The sequence below is a fragment of the Panthera leo genome, chromosome B1 (genome assembly GCF_018350215.1).
Source record: "Panthera leo isolate Ple1 chromosome B1, P.leo_Ple1_pat1.1, whole genome shotgun sequence".
Taxonomy (NCBI): domain Eukaryota; kingdom Metazoa; phylum Chordata; class Mammalia; order Carnivora; family Felidae; genus Panthera; species Panthera leo.
In genome coordinates, this window is record NC_056682.1 from 170,157,605 (window position 1) to 170,180,592 (window position 22,988).

The following is a 22,988-nucleotide window of genomic DNA, read 5'->3' on the forward strand; positions in this document are numbered from 1 at the left end:
TCCGAATGCAGTGGGCAGCCATACAAAGTTATTTGAGAGGATAAGAGACATGAGACAATCTGTATTTTTAGAAGCTACCTGTGGATGCTGTTACAACTAGCAGTGCACGAGCCATACTGACTTGGGGGAGGGGCATCAAATAAACCAAGCACCCTCTAGGTTCATACTCTACCATTCAACTGAATGCAGGATTGAGTACCTAAGACCTCGTGCGTTTCGTTGTTGTTTTTCCTACAGTCTGTGTTCTGTTACGTCCAAACCTACCAAAATGCTAACCACCATCCCTACTTTGGTACCAAACTCAAAAGCAGCAAATTGAGCGCTCCTTCTGTGTGTGGTATGGGAACAACCCAGGTTTCTCTCACCGTGCCAAGGATGAGGATAACGGGAAGAGTGTCATTAAACTCAATTTTGGCTGAGCTTCTTCACATGGTCTATTCATTCCTTCTCAACCAAAATTCCTCCTTCGCACAGAACATCACTCACTTACTAGCTTTGACTTGTGCCCTAAAGAAGAGCAAGACCACCTCCAGAGACCCCTCGTCATACCGTGCAACTACCACAAAGAGCAGAGTGAGGCAGGAAAAATACCCTGAGTGGGAGTGTTCCAAGTCCCTCCTCCTCCCCTGGCCATGAAGGAGAATTCTCTGTCTGCTTCTTACCGAGTTTTTGTTACCCAGAATCAGAACCATGTGTGAAGGGGGAGTTGAAAGGAGCTGGGTGTAGTGCTTGCTTTGCACTAGAAAAGGCTGAGGGTTATTCGTGACAGAGAAAGGGATTAGAAGCAAGACAGACAAGACCTCGTACAGTGTGAGTTTGGAAGATTTTAGGTAGTTGGAGATGGAGAGAGATTTGAAGTGAGTTGGCAAGCATGAGGGGTGTGTGTGTGTGTGTGTGTGTGTGTGTGTAAAGAGAGAAAAATAGAGAGTGTTTTAGAAAGTTTTGCTGCATGTTATAAATGAAATCACTCTATGACATTCTTTTGAAAGATTCAGTAAAGATTTCTAATGTTCTCCTATTATTTTATCATTTGTTGAACCGGTGCTTCTTTGACTACGATGCTTGAGGTGGGGCCACATGGAGAGCGATTTCATAGAAGAGTAGAAACACTACATTGAAACCAGGACACTGTCTCAATTTGGTAAAGTTAATAAATCTTAAGTGAGAGGGATGAGAAGTTGTCTTCTGAAAACATATGCTGTCTCCTCAGGGACTGTCACCTCCAAAAGCGGATGCTCGGGGGTGCTGAGGTTCAATGACACAGCGCAAGGCCTAAAGGAGATAGTGCAACACGGTAGAAAGGGCACGGTCTCTGGAGTTGGGCAAACTGGGATCCAAATTTCAATTCTGCCTCTTATTTTTCGGAAAGCTGGTAACTTACTTCTCTGCACTTTTGTTTCCTGACACGTATAAAGATACAGTGATAACTACAGTGCAGGGCAATTGTAAAGATTAAGGATGATCTAGCACCATACCTGACACATGCTAGGTAGTTAATGTATGACGGTGATCATTCTGGTCACTTACACCTCTGGCCTCCCTCTGTGCCTGTTCTGCCTCCCTCCTGGCCTAAAATGTTAACTTTAACTGGAGGAGAAACAGAGGCAGAGAACACAACTTGGACCAGCTTCTCCTGAGGACACCTATAAGACAGATTGCTGAAGAGAAGGGAAATGCTTGAGAAATTCCAAAGGCAGTTGTGGAATATAAACCTAAAATATCAGACACTGCTGGGGATGAGCTGAGGCACACAAGAGCTAACCTCCAGGTAGAATTTGCAGGAAACCAGTCCTTGGCAGACAGACACCCAAAACACCTGGGACTCAAATTTATGGTGTTGTCATCTTCCTAAAATTATTAAGTTTGTGTAAGGGCTTTCACAACTGCTACTCAGTTTTCAACAGCTCCGTGCATTTGCCTTTTGTCCTGAATAATATTTTTAATCTTCTCATAATGTGGAAATCTCGACTGCCTTTTCATCTTTTCCCCTGCTCTGACCTCCCTCGAAAAATGAAATATCAACTGTTCTGGTATCAGTTTCATAAAATAAAGCAGAAACCCCCGGAAAGCTTCCTAAAGTACACAAAGTTTATGGAAATTTACATTTGTATCCATTTCAGGAAGCTCTGCTCTAAGTATATTTGAAATATTATCTTTTGATTAAAGAAAAATACATCCTCTTTCTAAAGAATAAGTTTTTGAGTGGGCTAGGGTAACTAAATGGTAGGACAATTCGGCCAGTTTCATTTCTGCTATATTCTACTGAACTCCAGCTAAAGTCGAATTTCCAGCATTCATCAGGCAAAGAGACGTTCCATGAAGTAAAGCCTTTTGTAGAGCTTGGGAAGATATTTTGAAGGTAGCAGCCAAAAGGAAAGAAGAAAAAAGCGAGATGAACTTTATCAAAACGCAAGTCTCTGCTTTCTCCTCTTTCTGGGAGCATTTATGAGTAACACAACCAGGGAGGAGGATGGCCTGGGCTCTGGATCCATCTCAGCGTTTACTCTGTGTGATCTTGGGCAAATAGCTCCCCTTTATAGACCCACATGTCTTCATCTGTAAAACAATTATCTCTAAGATGTCCTTCCAGCTGTAAAATTCTCTTTTTCTCAGATCACTTTCATCCTCATGGATTCACATGCAAGATCAAGCAAATATGTCATGACAGCTCTAGAAAGGTTCAGCACCCGGGGCAGAATCCCCAAATATCATCTCTTTCCAATTATACTTCACACGTGCACACACACACCCCCACATACACAATGGCTGTAACAATTAAAATCTGGGCAAGAAAAAGCTTAATCCCTAAATTCCTATTGTTAGCAAGGATTTCGTACATTTGTGTCTCTTGCACAAAGTCTGTTTCTGGGATGAAACAATTTAGCACAATCTCTAATGACCATTAAATTGAGTTTCAGGATGTGGCTCGATTGTGCAATCCTGACCAACTGGCAGATTACAGGGCAGCGTTTTTTAAAGTCTTTGGTATGCCAAGACCTAAATTTGAGGTCTTTCTCTCTGGCAAGAGCTAACAGTATCACTAACACCTAGAAAAGAATGCACACATCTGCAGGCAGTCACCACGCGGCTTCATGTGTCAGCAATCGTTACAGAAGAAACCCAGACCTGGATCCAGGGTCTTTGCATTCTTGCCAGGAAATCATTTTCAACTACTTTGTTTTAACACCTTCACCCCTGAATTCTTTGTAACCACAGCTCAACTCAGGGGCTAAAATACACCTATTCATGCTTTGTAAATCTACACGTGTTTATAATTTGCGATTGCTATGTGAAAACACACTTTTCTATTTATCTTCAAGTCAAGCAGCTGGGCCATCTTAATGGATTCTTCTCAACACCAGGCCATTAAGACACACAGGCATGGGTTCCAGGCATGAAAAGCCCTCTTGCCACGCTTCCTAGATCTCCATAGCCCCCGCTACTGAGGACTTCCTGATCACTAGATGGTCAGTGAGCTGTCAACCCCTGACAAAGTTCAAAACCAGCCTAGAAGTCTGTAGGTGCATTTGAGGGGCTCTGTCTGCTTTTTCCTGTCACCAATAAAAGAGGAAGAAAAGGTCACGTGAAGAATATGCCCACATAAAGGACTGCATCTCTGCTAACCCAAGGTGGCCTTTGCCATCTTCAAATCTGCTTATTCAAGACCCCACCCAGTCCCTCAAGAAAAGATAAGAGAATTAATGTTTTTTAATCTCCAACTCTATATTGCAAATTTTCAAGCCTACCAAAAAGTTGCACAAACAGTACCATGAAAACTCTATACCCTTTCTCTAGATCCAACATTTTGCCACATTTCCCTTCTTTTCTTTTGTCTCTCTCTGTCCATTGTATGTATATATAAAATTATACACTGCATACACTGACTTCTTTTTGCGGAACACTTAGAGGATTAATGTACACATTGTGACACTTCATCTCTAGATACGCCTCCTGCCATCAAGAGAATTCATTCCCCTAATTATACAACTATCTTTGACAATACACTTGTCACATGCAGGAAGTTCAATACTGAGAGAATACTGTTATCCAATATTCAATCTACACTCAAATTGCCCCAATTGTCCCAATAACCTCTATCGTAGTTGCTCCTTCTCAACCAAGGATCACATGTCCTTTGGCATATCTCCGAAGTCACCTTTCATCTGTAACCATTTTTCCAGGCTTTGGGAGGTGTTTTAACAGTATGTCTCCTCAAATTGGATTTGTCTGATTGTACCCTCAGAGTTGGATTTGGCAGATACTCTATCGATGTGATGCTGTGACTTCTTAGTGCATCACTAGGACACCTTACATCATTTGTACCCATTATACGTATTGGTAAGTTTGATTATGGCCAACTAACTGTTTAAAGCTACAATATCTTAGCATGAATACTAAACCATTTACATACCTTCTATTTCAAATTGTTAACAACAGTTATTCAAAATCTTACTCCCCAAAGCGTATTTCAACAGAGCTATCTTTGATCTCTCTAATATATTGTCATTTTTCCTAAACCAAGAAATGCTAACTGTATTCTATAATAAGATTGTATGCACCATAAACATTAAAGGCTTCACAAAGGAAGTGGGTCTTGATAAATAAATGGGATTGTGTCAAGAATCCAGGGGGAAAGCATTATATTCATAAGAAGTATCATGAGCAAAGGCATCGTGCATGAGAGTGAATAATATTTGAGGAACTATGGGTTGACTGTAATAATCCAGGCAAGAGATGAGGCCTGCTCTAGGCCTTGTCTGGTGGCCAAGGAGACTCAGACAAGCAGATTGGAGAAAGTTGCCAAATTCTCTTGAGAGCTGAACCGGGCCTGTGCATGTCTATGATGCCTTTACTGACATTGGGAAATTGGTGAGTGGGAGTGGTCATTTAAGTCTAATTTGAATACGTTGAGTTGTGGTGCTGATAGGACATTGGGATGGAGCCGTCCAGTAAACAGAACAAGAGGTTCAGAGTTCAGGAGAAAAAAAAGTGGTGAGCAGTGATGATTTGGGTCACTATTATGAAGAGCTGGAGTCAGGGAGACAGACAAGAACATGGGTACGGAAAGGCAGCAGACCTTAGGTTTGAAGAGAGAACCTAGAAGGACATTAACAGAATGGGGGGATGGAGGGGAGAAGGGTGGCAGTTTTGTTTCTTGCCAGGACCCCCACTACCGCCCTAGTTTTTGGCAATGTTGTTTTGAAGGTAATGGGAGGAGAGAAAAGGGGTTTGACCAGACTTGTAGTTTCAGGAATCATTAATGAATGGGTAGCAATTAACTATACTTATACAAGTACTTTTTTGAACTAAGGATAACTCTGTTGTGTGTTTTTTCAATACCATCAAGCAATTCACTCAGTTCTGACATTTACTTGGAGAGAGCGTCAGATCCCACAGGTTAAGGGCTCAGTCGCATAAGACTTGCCCCTCTCCCACTTCAGATGCCAATCCCAAAGCCAGGTTGTTACCTGTGCTTCTGACCAACAGGCTGTAAATCTGAGGTTCCCATGACCCCCTTCTTGGGCTTGATTAATTTGCTAGAGTGGCTCATAGAACTCAGAGAAATATGTGCACACAGTTACCAGTTTATCATAAAGATATTATAAATGATACAAATGAACAGCCCCATGAAAAAGTACATAGGGCAAGACATGTGGGAAAGGGCAGAAAGCTTCCATGCTTTCTGGGACCACCACTTTCCTCGAATCTCCGTGGGCTCACCAGTCTGTAAGCTCTCCAAACCTCTGTCCTTTTTTGAGTTTTTATGGAGGCTTCATTGGCCATTGGCGATTGAACTCAATCACCAGCCCCTCTCCCTTCCCTGAAGTTTGGGGGTTGGGGCTGAAAGTTCCAGCCCTCTAATCACCTGGTTGGTTCCCCTGGGAACTAGCTCCCCCCACACCCCTTAGGGCTCTCCAAAAGTCACCTATTTACATAAATTAAGGTGTGGTTGAAGTGGGGGCCGGGAGGGCTTGTTATGAATAACAAGATACTCCTTCAAACCTCAGGAACTGGAGCTATTTCAGGAACCAATGACAAAAGACCAAATATCACTACAAAGATCCTCCCCGCTGCTGTTCTTGTTGCTTTGGAAGTTCCAAGGGTTTTAGGAGTTCTCTGCCCGAAGCAGACAAAGACCAAATATTTATTTCTTATTATAAATGACAGTATCACAATAATAAAATGGTAAAGACGATGTAAGGGATGAATAATGAAGGTAAGTGAGGAAGTATTATTTGGAAAAGGGCAAGAGAGAGAAAAAATGATGGCAAGGATAAAGTAAAAAGGACATTCAAATGAAAAAGGAAAGAGGAGAAATAAAAGTCAAGGACATAAATGGAAGCAAAGCAACCAGAGCCCCTTGTTTTCGTGACTCGAACTCCTGCCTGCTCCAAGTAGAGGCATCATGTAAAGAACAACATTTGATCTATGATAAGAAGTGATATAAAGATCAATGCACATGTCCTAAACCCTTAATTTTACTAAAATGATTTATGATTCACATTTGAATTAAGGTTTCAAAACCCCTTCTCCTTAGCTTTCTGGACTCTGGGCTACTTGCTTCTGTTGACATGGATTGTACTGGGACCTCCCTTGACTTCAGGCTACACATTTTGTTCCGATAACATGAAATCCCAGAGTTCCAAGGTCAGGAGATGCCACGGGCTTGGGGCCACACAGATATTTGTCAGCATCATGAAGACTATGACCTTAACATCTGGAAGAAATGGACTTAATAAAAAGTTTTAAAATAATATATGTACACATTACTACATATATAATATATAATACAGATATATGGATTACTTATTTTATAAAATTATTCAAATCCATTCCTTCCAAATCTATCTATCTATTTATTAACTTACTTGGCTACATGATTCTGATAAACAAAATTAAAGGGGTTTTTAGTGACTAGTCACCAGCTTACTACTAACCAGTATGGGAAATAAAATGCATCCATAGAAATAGCAATTATTATGATAAAAAAAAAAATCAACTTCGTTAACTTGCTGAAATCAGGTACCTTATTACCATGACCCTCACATGTTCTCAAACACAGTTTTCTTTGGGGGGGAGGGGATACATCGAATTTCTTTTTTTTTTTTTTCTCATGTTTATTCATTTTTGAGAGACACAGAGAGAGCGTGATTGGGGGAAGATGGATACATCTAATTTCAATTAATCATCCTGATATGGCTGAGAAATTTTTTAACAACAACCAATAAGGTCTATGTAGGAGGCTGCCTAAATTCTTGACATTTTTTTTCTAATTGTTTGTTGCAAAAACCACATGCAGAGAAGGAGGTCACAATGGACACAGTGAGTCCTTACCAGGCCACACATATCCTCAGCTTTTTGTGCACATGTGTATGTGTGCATGTTCCTTCCAGAACTAAGGTGTGTTTGTCTTCTTGATCATCCACCTTTCCCCCCCTTTCACATCAAAGGCAACATCAACTAGAGAATTAAGATTAGTTGCCAAGAGTTAGGAAACATATCAATGCATAAAAACCTGCCTCTAGCCACGTGTGAACATGTGAATTTTGTCTGTTTAAACGGACAGGTTCAGAAGGGCAAGGGCTTTGCTTCAACAATTCTCCAGATGACGTAAGGATCACTTTAGTGTCCATTATGTCTTTAGAAGAGTTGGTCTACAAATGTGGTATTTAAACACAAGTAGATTTTAAGGTTGAAAACAGCAGTTTATGATGGAAGTGCTGCTTGTTAATCATGAACTTCTCTTTCCTTACCCCCACTCCCCTTCCTTCCAGGGGAATGCAATGAAAAACTGAAATCATTACGATCACATTCTTCCCCCTGGGGTCAACCTAATTATCATACTCTCACCTCAAAACAAATTTACCTCTTTAAGAATGAAGGTCCTTATCACTCATGGGAAAAATACAAACAAAGGCTAAGATGCCATTTAAGCGGAACTGCGATCTTCCATTTTTAAGTGACCTCTCAGTTTAATGGATTCAATGCGTTCTCATTCAAGTGGAATATATATTGCAGGGGAGCACTGTAATAAATGGCACTGTCATGACCCTTAGGTTAGAGCAAAGGAATATTGGAAAATAAATCTCAATTCTGGATACTCACCAATCCCGCAATGGGGGTAGGCAATCTATTGATCTTTTTAACAAGTCCTGGCTTTATAGCATTCAGCAACCTGTCACGAAAAAGGCAGAATGTCAAGTGAGACATTAAAGCAAGATGGATCACACAAATCACCTTTATCCGGGGCTATAGCCAAATTGCTGAATAGGAAAAGTAGTGAATTTAAAGCATGTAGTAAATCTCAGTAATCTATGAGCCTTCATGCGTACAAGTGAAAAGCTTTGCCTACGTCAAGTTTGTCCAGAGTGGGCGAAGTTTTAGAACTTAGAAATGTTGGGAGAGAAGAAGAGATGGAGACGGGGAGCTGTATCAAGGGAAGGGACAAGGATTCGAACTGGAATGGGGGTGGGAGGGAACTGTCTAGGACTGAAGCCAACTGTTACTATAGGGCAAGGCCTGTTCCCAAATTTCCTGGCCAAGGCAGGGGTCTCTCCAGGAATGCATTAAGTTCAGGGACCAACATCTGTCTTTGCAATAATTTGCCAAAACTAATTCTACCTCCAGACCCTTTTGTTCCTTGAGAGTGGCTTATTAAATGTGGGTGATCTTCACTTAAGAAAGGGAAGAATATGTTTAGCCAGAGGTTAACCAATCATGTCTTAAAGATTCTAAATAAGGCTCACCACAATTCCCTAGGTACAGAAGATATGTGAACAAAACATTTTGGGGGGTAAAGGTTGAAATCACGTAAAAATGGTAATATAAGCAAAGGAATGCAAAAGAAACAACTATAACTACTTGTCTTCAGGAAATAGTTCAGAGTGAAAAGAAACAAGGAAGGCAACCTGTAAAACGAAAATAGGGTTGGCACCGGGGTGATGTGGTGGAGCGTCGCATTTGCAAACCAGGTTATTCAGAAAGGAATAGTTGAAGGTAAGGAGATGTAGAATGCACGCATTTATTCCCACAGTCAGGAATTACAGGAGAGGCCATCCGGTAACTTATCTCAGGATGCAGTGCAAAGAGAAACTTAGGCCAGGGGTTTATTACAACTCCGGGTTCCGCATACTACACCCTATGGGCCAAACATGGCCCAGGGCCTGTTTTGTAAACAAAGTTGTAGGGGTGCCTGGGTTGGTTAAGCATCCGACTCTTGGTTTTGGCTCAGGTCATAGTCTCACGGTTCAGGAGTTCGAGTCCCACGTCGGGCTCTGCGCTGTCAGTGCAGAGCCTGCTTGAAATTCTCTCTCTTCCTCTCTCTCTGCCCCTCCCCTGCTCACACTCTCTCTCTCTCAAAATAAATAAAGAAACTTAATTTTAAAAATTTTTAAATAAAAAAAAAAGTTTTACTGGAGCACAGCCATACCCCTTCATTTATGTACTATCTACTGCTGCTTTTGTGACAGCACAGTCGAGTTACTATGACAGAGAACATATGGCCCACAAAGCAGACAATTTTTCCTATTTGGCTCTTTACAGAATAAGTCTGCCAACTTCTGTTACAATTCATGGAATCCGAAATTATAGAAAATTCTGAAGAACCTATGCTTGATAGATCTCTACAAATCAGTAACAAAAGATTCATTGAAACAGTATAGTGAATTAGTCTTAAACACAGCCTATGTTTGACTCTGACACACTGCATATTAATGAACTGAGAAATATTGCCCCCATGCTTATGACAGACAGGATAGTGGTTTGCTCCAAGGATCAGGTGCCTGTTCTTGGTAACTTTCCCTGCAATTCCAACGCACTGCCACCAACAGGCACCACTCAGAGCAGACGCATGCCTGTTCGCCTGCCGAGAGTCAAGACGGCACTCTTTTCATGACCCCACTTAGTTTTAACCGTGAGTCTAATCTTTTTTAAAAAGCGCTTCTTTATAACTTATTTTGGAATTACTGGTTTTTTATGTCAGAAGACAATGTGTTCTCTCCTCATTTTACCGCTTAGAAAACTGAAGCCTGATGATGATGAATGAGTAACTTCTCCGGAGCTGATTAGTGGTATAATCAGGCCCAGCACCCAAGTTTCCTGGATCAGCATGCTCTCTTGGGCAGTGTTAACGTCCCATATCTTATGGTTTAAAATAAGCAGATAGATATGATGTATCCAAAGCAAACTTTTTAAATATATGAAACTCTTAAGATGTGTTACTTTTCTCACTAGTCCTTAACAGTGCCATTTTAAGCTGGATTTTAAAATGTTTTCTGTGCACATTATTGATAATCCAAAAGGATATACAATAGAACATAAGTCTCACTGTGACCCCAGTCTCACAGGGCCCCAGACTATTCCTGGAAGGTAACTTTAAAGACCTTGCAAAGAAAATGTATAAAGATATATATATATATGTATATATGTATGTATATGTATGTATATATGTATATATATATGTATGTACATATGTATATATGTATATATATACATATATATATATATATATCTTAAAAGGACGGATGTAGCAAATCATACCCACTGTCCTACACCCTGCTTTGCCACTTACCAATATTACTTGGAGGCTGAACAATGTACCTTTGAGAGTATGCCTTATCTATATACGTGGACCTGTGTCCTTTTTTAATAGCTGTTGACTGCAGACAGATATGGAGCTGACAGGGGTGAGAGCACTGGCTCCAGAGTCCAACTGACGAATCCAAAGCCCAGCTCGGCCATTCACTAGGAGTATTACTTAGGGCCAAGTCCAATGACTTCAGTTTCCTTGACTATAACACAGAAACACAATAATACCAATTGCATTGGCATCACTGAGGCATAAATGTGACAAAATATGTAAGGAGCTAGCACAGAGCCTGGTGCATAATAAGCTCTCTATAAATGTTTCTCTACATTTGTGTGTAAGCATTTATTTTATACTAATTCATAGCATTTTAGATCAAGCATCTTCTCTAATGCTTTTAGATTTTTCTAATGAAATAGAAATACCATTGCTACAAGATGCCCAAGCTTTGCCGCTGATTAGCCAAAGCAGAAAGAACAACAAACACCCTAACAAAGAATTTATAAATTAAAACTCTTCCTTTAAAGAGGCACCTTTGTATTAATAATTTTAATAACAATGCTCACCAACCCCTCTTTTATCCAGGTTTAGATTTTTCAAAGTCTTAAGTACTTCATTATATTTTTCCTTTGTAGAATTATAAGGCAGAAATCTTTCCTGTCACATGATGTCAAAAAAAACAACTATGATTCTAGACCTTAATTAAAAGAGCAGCAAATAAACTATGACATCTGTCAAAATGTTTAACCATAAATTAAAAAATAAAATGCCAAAGTATTCTTAAAAGATCAAGGCAGGTATATTTTCTAATATAAACATTGCACCTGCTCTGTACACAGTTTACAGTACACAACAATAGAAGATTACACTTGGGGCGCCTGGGTGGCTCAGTCGGTTGAGCGTCCGACTTCGGCTCAGGTCACAATCTCACAGTCTGTGAGTTCGAGCCCTGCGTCAGGCTCTGGGCTGATGGCTCAGAGCCTGGAGCCTGCTTCCAATTCTGTGTCTCCCTCTCTCTCTGCCCCTCCCCCATTCATGCTCTGTCTCTCTCGGTCTCAAAAATAAATAAAAACGTTAAAAAAAAAATTAAAGAAGATTACACTGAATTTACATTGCAGGAATGCCCAACACCTGCTTATCCTGTATTTTGCATTAAACCGAGGACGTTTCTTGCACGTTTCAAAATAAAGCTATGAGTAAGAGTCAAGGATATTCACTTGCAATTTTATTGAAAACCACTATTGCCTTCCTATGTAAACTAAAATATAAATATTTTCAATAAATACTTACTGATGACATACTTTAAAGAGATGATGATATTTCATATTCATGAACCTTCTGAGATGTACCAGCTCCAACTATCCTGTCCTATAGAGACAGGTCATGTATTCATTCCACCATTTTTATAGAAGAAAAGACTGAGCTCCAGACAGATGTGAAGACCTTCATGTCTTAGGGACAGGACAGCCTTTATGTCTTAGGCCAGTCATTTTATACTGAAACTTAGTGCTTTAGAAAGTCTGGCTTCAGGATGTACCATCAAAGTACAACTCAACACACACACACACACACACACACACACACACACACACACACACACACACACAAAGAGAAGGAGAGAGAGAATGAGAGAACGAATCTTTAACACTTAATGAATAGGAAGGTGGAGTGACTTTGGAGTAAGTAGTCTAGGTTTTAAAAGCTAAATTGAACACTCATTAGCTATGTGCCTTTGGGAAGTCATTTGATCAGAATCTCAGTTTTCCCTTATTGGGATTCCCAAAACGGGGATTTTGAAAACCTCACTTTCCATCCAGGATTGTAGTGAGGAGCCAGTGGGACACTGCGTGTTGCTAGCATTTGGTAAGTGGAATTTTGCATATTCATACTCATTTAGTATACTGAGCATACCTCTTTCTGCTAAGTAAGTTCAGGTCATCTTAGTTTCAATTTTTCCATCAGCCAGCTGCCAAAGACTAAGATAAGTTTTACTTATTTTCTTTTTCTGGCCACATTTGGACAAAAATCTTACATAAATGAATCAACTCAACAAATGTGTATAGCTTGCCTAATATATGTGTGGTCAGAAATGACCAGAAACAGGAAGGCAAGTCATGATCTTGGATAATCCTCAATTATGAAAAAGTTAATGACATTAAAGGTAAGCAAAAATACATGTGTTTCTTATACAATGGAAATTAAATGGTATCTACTGAACTCACATTCTAAATCTGAAACACACTGTGACCTATTTCAAGGAAGGATATTTCATATGTTCCTTCACGTATTCAACAAATATTTATGGAGCATGCATGATGTTCTGGCCTGAAGCTCGGCACAGGGATATAAAGGAAGGCAGGAGAGACCCCAGGTTGTTTCCTCATGGGGCATGCTCACTAGTAGATTTAAAACCCACAGGAAGACCAGAACTATGCACATGTGTGGTTCATTGTCACACAACCTAATGCATGGCCATCTTGAGTTTTTGGGAAGATGAATTAAAGACTTGCTCTGCACAAATTCTATGGAATATAGTTCTTAAAAGATTAAAGATTAGATTCCTTAAAGAAACAATTCTTGAAACACCTAGGAATTATGCTGATGTTCTGATTAGACCACAGGCTGAATTTATTAACTCTTTGTAACACTTAATATCCAGCTGTGGCAACCCTCAATCATTGTTTAATGGTTATAAAATACAAACTGAAGAAATTTGTTCTTATCTGTGATTAAAAAGAAAAAACCTCAAATCTCTACTTCACTCTGGTTCATTCTGATTCTTCCAGCAGCCAATATAATAGCTCCGCAAGGGACGTAACACTGAGAATATAGCTACAAAGGATACATTACAAGACCATCCAGACATCAGGAATTATACCAATGAGAAGTTTGTTACTGAACTATAACATAAACATTAAAGGCAAGATTTTTTTAAAAATTGCAGAATTCAGCTTACCCTACAAATCATTCAATTCATAAATTCACATCTAATAATGATCCTAGAGTTTGGGGGAGAGCAGAGAAGCTATCTAGACCTTGAGCACAGGGTTGGGAAGGTCATGCTTAATCTCATGGGAAATCACTTTATTCTTTGCAACAAGAGATTACATCACCATCTCATTAGCTTGGTTTGTACAGCTGCAACAGGCAGCTATGATCACAAAATTACCTACTTTGTGTCTCTTTTAATTTGGCTCAATAGTGTTTTTCTACGTGGTTTCCTTGATCACTTTCTGAGTTTGACTATGCATCCTGAATGAAGGTGTATGCACTTTCATTTAATCTAACATGGCAACTGTTTTTGAACCTAAGCATGAGATCAATTTAACCTTGACTATAAACCTGTTACAGATGTCATTTTTAAAGACTTCTTTTTAGAGTTGCCTCGGCAGAAGGATAAATGTTAATAAACCTGAGATCAAAAAAAATGGACTAAACTGTAGGGAAAAGTGAAACTTGAACCAAACAAGAGTTTTATACGAACAAAACAGTGATGGAATGTAAATTGCCATCGTTAATATCTACCAAACGTTTGAGGGGTGCTATGCATCATCCAGAATGTGTGAAATATAGGTCTATTTAAGCCACCTGCATTGAACGTACTCAAAGAAGAGATCAGGAGGGCTTTAGAAGGTTTTTGTCTTACAATTCCCAGAAGCTGGGACCAACTCTGTGAATTGTTCAGCTCAGCAATGCTGGTATTCTAACACACCTCCTGTGGCAGAGAAAACCCACCACTTGTCTCCTTTTCCTCCTGAGCACATATTTCCCACCTTGGCTACATTTTCCATCCTCTTCTGCAATTTTCTGTAGCCATATAACGGAGTTCTGGCCAATGGGGTGTAGGCAGAGTAGTATATGTCACACGCAGGCCTGCCCCGAAAACGCCTCCCAAGTACTGCTCCATTCTCCCTCTCCTCCAGCATTTACAGGTTAGATGTTGACACCCAGGAAGACCTGAGGAAGAAGTCAGGTGTTGAGGATGGAGTCTCTATCAGCTGGGATCCCTGAACCACTGCCGGAAGCAAAGTCATCTCCACTCTTCCCTGTCGCCAGAAGTGGGCTACACAAGAGTAAGAAGTACATTTCCATGGTTTTAAACCACTGAGATCACAGCATTACCCTACCTATCGCAGATCGGTCTTTCTCCTGTAAAAAGGGGCCCTACTTTGCCAAACTATACCCAAGAAAATCCCGTCCTAAAATGCGGAATTGAACGCCTGGCACATCCTTTCCTCTGGGGCTCACTGGGAGGGCAGCTAGAAGGGGATGAACTAGCAACTGACACACTGTAAACAAGTGGACCCATTTTTATTTTCCCGCATTTGCTAGAGGAAAACTCTTCTTACGTATGGCTCCGTCCTCAATACTAAAAAACTAACACTAACGAAATAATCTATAAGCATGGAAGAGAAACTCTAGCAATTATCTGAGCATCCTGGATTCCTTTTGATTCATTATCAGTCTCTCCCACAGTCCAATCTTTTTATGGCCATTCCTGCTGTCAGGAAATTATGGGAGTTTTGGACTAGAAGAGGCTGAAAAATCAATAAATCAATCTAGATAAGGAAACTGCCATCAGGCACACGTCTAAGGTCAGAGCTTGTAAGGGGTATTAGGAGTACAAACTCACGTTTCTAAATCTGAGAAGACGACTTTCCTTTGATGCTTCACTTTCTGCACTTCAGGAAATAATCTCCATCTGAATCAATCTGCTCATCACATCCAAAATGACCCCTTCTAAATCTTGGCTTTGGCCATGCTGCTTCCCCCGCCCCCCCCCCCGTGACTTCTAGGCTCCCAAGTGCCCACAGGACACCCTCCAAATGCCTTCACCTGGTAATCAAGCTCCCCCCACCAAACTGCCTTCCCCACCATGCCTCCCACTCAAGATCCTCCTTGATTTTATAAGGCACAAGTTTGAGATGGCACGTGTGATCAATGAACTGTGAAACCTGGCAATATATGAACAGAATTCAGTATAACCAAATAAAATGGAAACTTAGAGTTACCCCGACACAGGCAATGATACATGTGATCACAATTGTGCTATGTAGTAATTATGGATAAATGATAGTAATTAGTATTTCTTTTGCACAACTAAAACCTGGTATTGCTAGGTTTACTGTCAGGAGGGTGGAAAGAAAACAGGGAACACGCAAGTGCTGTGATTTATCTCTGAAAGCTTCTGTAGCCCGACTTGAGCAGGATACACAGCCAGCCCTTGCTCTCCACACTTCAGGAAGAAGGGCTCAAAACCAAGAGTTACAGGATTGGCACTCAAAATTCCAAGAGTAAGAGTAGCCTCCAGAGACAAAAAGACATGGGTTCAAATCCCAACTCTGCAACTCACTAGGCAAGTTATTTAAGTATTCAGTATCCTTGAGCCTCAGTTTCCTCCTCTGTAAAATGGGGACAATAATACCTATTAGTCATGGCACGAGAATGTGAAATAGTGCATGTAATGCACTTGGCACCAGCCTCGTGTGTAGTATACACTTGACAAATGGCGGTGGATATTACCATCTCCATGCAGGTTTTGACCCCAGCTCTCCCCGAAGATGGAAATCTGATATATCCAACATTGTTCACCTCTCCTCCCAAGCATCCTGCCTGTAGCTAGAGGGAGGCTGAGAGTTGGAAGAGATGAAAAAACAGAAGGGAAGGAATGAGATAATGTCAGTCCTTTTGGAGAGACTATGTCTCTGGGCGTAGTCTCCAAAGCTGGGGATAGGGAGGAAGGAAGGAAGGATGCCGACAAATGAAAGGCAGTAAAAAGCTCCAAAGACAAATTCGGCTACATTGCAGCTGTGCCCACAGCTGCGGGTGGCCCTGCTTTCCTGCCAAGTTCTGGCTAATCCTTTAACTCTTGCTCCTGTCTCCCTACCTCTTTTGCCATCCTGAGAGTGATGGAGGAAAGCCAAGAGCTGAAGAGATGCTTTGCTATCCTAGGAAGGGGAGGTCAGCCCCTATAAGGCTAGTTAGAATTCTGAATTGATTTACTATCCATTCCACATACTGTTATCAAACGCTTACCCCACACCAGGTGCTGAGCTATGCTCAGATGCCCTCAGAAATTGGGGTCTACAATGGGACTGTCATTATTTCAGATGTGATAGGAGTTACATAACACTGTGAAGAACATTAGTTCTATAGGGAAACTTCCAGGTTCTAAATGGTGACTTGGAAGAGAGTTTTGGAAACACAGTATACATACAGGAGTTGTAAACTAAGGATGGACATAGTAAGACAAGTGTAGGAAATATCTCTGCTTCTCCTTGGGAAGCAAAGCATTTTATTCAAATATTTGTGTTTGGTGCACAGCAGAAAGTAATCAAGTGTCTCCACCATCACCAGATGTCATTTCCTAGAAAACAAACATAATCCCATCACTCCTTTATACAGAAACCATGTTGGCTGCCTATTGCTTGCCACATGCTATTGAAACTCCCCAACATGTTATTCAAGGTCTTCTGAAAACTGACCTGATACCCACCATTCATCTCCAGCCTGCCCCATCTTGAATTTGTCCTAGGCTCTGGTCACAGTTTCTTCCCTGAGCACTCAAAGCACCTTCGTGTTGCTGAGCATTTCAAGTTATTGCTATTCCTTCTGACTTGCCATTACCACAGGCCTCCCTTGACTCCTTTGTGGCCTGGCAAACTCATACTCATCCTTCAAAACCCAGCTTACATGTTACCTTTTCTTCACCCATTTCCGAGGTACAGATTATATCTTCACCTCTAGATTCCAATACTCTTTGGCTTCCTTACTTATCACACATCACAGAAATTGTCCAACATCCCCATCAGGCAAAGGGTTAGTTCTCTCTGCAACCCCATCTCTACTGGAAGGGCTAGCTCTTCGTAGGACCTCAATGTTTGTTTGCTGAGTAAAGTGATATTAAAATGAGCAACAATTGCAAAGTATTGGGAAACCGAAAACATCAGTTTTGAAACTGCAATGAACTTCAGAGCCACGAACAATTTGGCAACTTTGGTTGTTATTCTTCATCACATCCTAACCAGTTTCTCAGCACCAAGACTAGAGTTGGGTTCAAGAAATCACACCATACAAGGATCATCTGACAGGCTTCTGGTTCATTCCCACCAATTACATTTATTTTAGTAAGTTTCTGTTGGGTCTGTGGGACGGGATGAAAATGAGTGGAGTCACCCTGTTCCCCTTTAAAGGACTGTTGGGAGCTGGTTGGCCCCAAAGGAAGCAGTAAAGTCTCTAGGTTCTTCTTTTCGATGTCCCACAGGGCACACAGTGGGAAGGGTGCCAGGGGAGGCAACACCATGGTCACTTCCCCTTGGGCAGGCCACATTACTGTGGGTGCAGTAGAAATACAAAATGCAGTCTTATTCAGAGGAACAGAGAATGTGTTCTGGAGGTCAGAGGCTCTGGCAGGGGAGGAATCAGACTAGAAGTAAACCTTTTCGTCTGTGGTAGAAAAAGACCTTTAAGGGAAGAAAAACTACAGTATATAAGCAACAAAGTTTCCTCATTTCCCCATCCCATGGCCTTTCTATGTCTAATGTTATGATGTCTCATTTTAGTTTTCATTTGGACACTTTCTTTAAATCTTATTGGAGGTAGAATATTAGTATATTCAATCTACAGTACATGCTCTTCAATAAAGTTCTAGAATATTAACAGCACATTACAATATGATATTAGTACCTCGAGAAATGCACTAAATGACATTTGGAATGAGTCTTTTAGATAGCATTTGAAAGATCGTGAAGCAAAAATTTTAAATTCCATTGTGAGTGAGTGTACGGGTGTGCATTTTGTATGTGTATGTTTTAACAGCTTGAGACATAACTCACCCATTGAATGTGCGGAATCCATTTTTTTTGGTACACTGACAGGATCACACAACCATCTCTGCAAACTAATTTTAAATATCCTTCCCCCGAAAGAAACCCCTTACCCATTGGCTTTAACTCCCACCCCACCCACACACAACTCCCAGTCCTAGGCAACCACTAATCTACTGTCTGTCTCTATAGATTTGCCTTTTCCAGGCATTTCCTATAAATAGGATTATATAAGACGTGGTCTTTTGTGACTGGTTTCTTTCATTTAGCATAATGATGTTGGTTCATCCATATTATAACATGCATTGGTAGTTAATTCCTTTTTATGGCCAAATAATATTGTAATCCATTCATCAGTTGATGGGCATTTGGGTTGTTTTCAACATGTGGCTAGTATGAATAATGTCACAAACAGTTGTATAGAAGTTTTTGTTTGGACACATGTTTTCATTTCTCTTGGATCTGTATCTAGAAGTATTATTGCTGGGTCATCTGATAACTTAATGTGTAAATTTTTGAGGAACTATCAAATCATTTACCAAAGTGGCAGTACCATTTTACATTACCACCAGCAGTATATGAAGGTTCCAATTCCTCCACATCCATACCACACTTATTTTTGCCATTCCAGTGGCTGTGAGGTGGTATCTTATAGTTTTGATATGCATTTCTCAAAAAATTAATGATATTGAGCATCTTTTCATGTGTTTATTGGCCATTTTTATATCCTTTTTGGAGAAGTATCTATTCAGACATCTTTGCCCATTTTTATTAGATTGTTTATTCTTTTATTATTGAGTTATGAGTTCTTTATATATTCTAGATACAAGTCCCTTCTCAGATATACAATTTGCAAATATCATCTTACTTTCTCCCATTCTGTGAGCTGGGAAATGGTATCGTTTGCAGGACAAAAGCTTTTAATTTTGATATAGTTCAATTTATCCACTTTTTCTTTTGTCATTTGTACTTTTGATGTTATATGCAGGAAACCATTGCCTAATCCAAGCTCACAAAGATATACTCCTATGTTTTATTCTAAAAACTTTCTAGTTTCAGCCCTTACATTTAGGTCTACAATGCATTTTCAGCTAATATAGCATGTTTTTAATACACATTGGTTAGTTATAACCATGTTAATAACTTGAAAATGTGAATTTTGGAGTAATCTTCCTTTTTCCCACTCTTCCTCCTAAATGCTTTTTACATTCCTACACAAGAAGCATCATTCAGCATAGAAAGATAGGTGAGTCACTGTCCCTGTATCAAGAATTCATAACTAGAAAGTTAAAACATACAATCTCATGAGTAGTGCCCTGTGTAAGACAAATTACTTGCTCTAGGCATAGCCAAAACACTTTTCAGACCAGAAACAAGAGAGAGAGCACTTGAAATCACAGTTGTCTCCACCCCAGGATGTATGGTTGTTACCACCATGGTTGCTAAGAGGAGGAAGGAAGCACTGAATGTAGGCTGCGGTGAGGGGATATCTTAGTGGAGGAAAAGACACCCAACATGTGGGTTTAGGATTTAGGGAGATGGAAATGGACAGGAAGTGAACACCCCAGGTGGCTGGAACAAAATGCAGCAAAGGCACAGAGATGGGGAAGCACAAAGAAAATCATTAATACAATAATTTTCTGTAGCCAGTGCAAAGGGATGGTGAAGATAGAATAGAAACACTGCACCCAGTGAGGGACACCGGGTTCCAGGCAAAGGAACTTGAATTATGTCCTATTTTGGGGGAAGGGTACCGGGCATGATGAGGTCATGTCTGGGAATGTTGGCCTCATGGCAGAGTCTACAGTGGTATAAGGAAAGGCAAGCACCAGAGCTAATCGCCCAGCCATAAAGTCCTAACTTTCTATTTGTCATGTCATTCACTCTTTCTTCTTTTCCTTAATATAAAGAGGGAAGTCTATTTCTGCATAGTTAACTTTAAAAAAAAGATCATTTAAAAACCGGGTCCTTGGTGGGCTATTTAAAAGGGTCCTCTTCTGTGGGTTACCAAAGGAAACATTTGGAATGGCACGCTTGAGGCAGGAATTTTGCACACTTCATTGTGGGAAGTCAGCCCACCCAGCCTGACAGCCCAGTAGAGACAATCAAAAAATGGATTATTATGGAAATACAATTAGGGAGCTACTAAATCCTCTCAAATACAAGCAAAGCCTAATCCAGCATGTAACTCCAAAGGCAGGCAATGAGATGGGCCAGTTTCCCCTCTACCACACAAGCAGCCCATACTTAAACCTGTTGTTATATGTTTTTTTAGTCAATTGATCATTCCAACAAATGTGGAATAAATTTGTTCAGGAGTAAGGAGATTAAGCATGTGATTTAAGTGAGCAGAAGTTTAATACTTTTTTAAGGCACAGATTGGCAGGGTGAAAGAAATCACCACGTTTTGAGAGGAATGGTTCCTGAATGATAACTGTACCAATTAAGTTTCAAACACGTTTTCTGGCAGCATAAAGACAAGTGTATAATTTCCCTACTGAGTCTAGGTCATGTAAAGCTGTGTATTAAGAAAAAAGAAGTTGCGACCAGGATTATATAATTTTAACGGACAAAATATTTGCAAAGATGGATAAGCTTGAGAATGTTTCAAATGCACACACGTTCCCCCCTCCCCCATCCAGCAGACTCCTGTAATTGATGCCAAGGCACAGTTTGAATGGGGACAGTAACCCCCCCCCACACACACACACACACACTGCGCTAAGAGTCCCTCTTTTGAGTAGGAACCAAGGGCTGTTTATTTCATGAGAATGAAAGAAGGAAAAAGACAACACTGGGAGTCCATTATGCTCATTATGAATCCTACAGATTCTCCTGCTATGGTTTTCATCTGTTTTCATCTTTCCTAACAGAAGGCTGTTGGGATACTCAGTTCTTGCTTAAGTCCCCACCTAAGCCAGGCCAATCTTCAAACAAAAAGCAGCTTTTCACTGGAGAACTTAAAAAAAAAAAAAAAAAGAGTGGGTTGAAACGTCCTCACTTGAACTTAAAAGCTTAATGAGTCTTGGTGCCAAAGAGTGGGAGACTGGCCAAGTCAGCGAAGCCAACTGTGATATGGTCGAAAGACAAAGGAGAACCCTACACAGAAGGCCTATCAAATTCTTACCAGCCTGCTAAGGTCAAAATCAGTAAAGGCAAAAGGACCCAAGCTTGCTGAGATTTGAGTGAGCATCTGGGTTAGCGAAAGAGCTCCAGACAAAGCGTGCGAAGACATACTGCGCTCTACCATCCTGGGTCTCCATCTCATCATTACAAAGGGAGGCGGGAAGAGCTCACCCAGATTGTTCACCTGCCAGGGCTGCTGTGAGGATTAAATAAGGGTTGGGTTTGCAGATACTGATCAAAGCAGTGGTGATTAGAAGGCATCAGTCTGGAGTCGCCAACAACCGGGCCGACCACACACAACCCCGTTTGCTGAGGACAGGCTCAGATTTCATTTGTCGTTCTAGTGTCTTGGCCAGTCGACACCCCCTTTTACTCTCAAAACCATCTCAATTGAATGACAAACTATATTATATAGTCGCTTTACAAAGAAGACATTAGGCCAGATGAACCTCTTTTCTTTTTTAATAGCTGAGGAAAATATTGCATATGTAGTTTACATTAGATAAGGACTCTACCAAGAGCCTACTGAAATGATGTAACAGAATGAGCCAGACTTACAACCAATGTGGAATCATGATCACTGGTCTGGCAGTTCTCAGAGACAGCTAGTAATTGACAAAGGTCTCCAGTGCCTCCCTCTACCAGTAAGGCAGACCTTTTCTTAGGTCTTGTGCAAGCTGACCTCTGCTGGGGCCATGTAATACAGGTGACCACCAGCCTCTTAAAAGTCTTCTTAGTCTCCTTGGTTTCCAAGACATACTTTCCTGGGTTTCCTCTCATCTCTCTGATCCCCCTTTGTAAGCTTCTCTTTCTCTTGTCCCTGATCCGGTGGTGAGCTTCCTCAAACGGAGACCTTGTTCTGCTATTCTTTCTTGATGTGATCTTTTCTGCAGAGAGACGGTCACAAATCACAGCTTGGCCCTGATGTCCAACAATGGCTGGCAAATCATATTTGAGAAAGTGAAAGGCATCGCTTCATCTCTAAGCTCCAGGCCCCTGTCCCCAACAGTCCGCTGGACTGTCCCCTAGGTGGGCCTTCTATATCCAAAACTCACCTTGCGCAAACTGAAATCATGACCTCTCCCAACAAATAAAGGATCCTCTTCAGTGTGCATCAGGGGCCCTACTCTGCTTGCCATTAATAACTGAAACACTAGTTATTTTGTAGTCATTTCTTTCATTTATCTATATCCTTTACCTTACTAAGTCCTGTGATTTCTTCAGCATTCTTCTTATTTCCATTGTTCTGGAAGTCAAACCCAAAGTCCTTCCATGGCTTCCAAGGCCCTGAGCAATCTTGCCCCTGCCTCTTCCTCTTCTCCATCTACCCTCATCTCACACCATCATCCTCTGTTTCCTATATTTTGGCCCAATGAGTCCCTTGTAATTCCTCTAATACACTTAGAGACCTGAGACATGTTACTCTTTCAGTCTATAACATGCTTCTTCCT

General features: G+C 40.8%; 1 protein-coding gene across 16 annotated transcripts in view; it reads right to left on the reverse strand.

Annotated features, from left to right (window-relative positions):
- The window catches only part of LIMCH1 (LIM and calponin homology domains 1), a 326,428-nt gene that overhangs the window by 168,962 nt on the left and 134,478 nt on the right, over positions 1-22,988 (reverse strand). For 15 of the 16 annotated variants that reach the window (XM_042936513.1, XM_042936500.1, XM_042936499.1 and 12 more), the window contains exon 3: positions 8,107-8,176. In XM_042936513.1, coding sequence (XP_042792447.1) covers positions 8,107-8,176 — 70 coding nt within the window. Of the gene's footprint in view, positions 1-8,106; positions 8,177-11,875; positions 11,932-22,988 lie in introns of those variants that run through there. The other variant, XM_042936503.1, reaches the window with a different exon arrangement.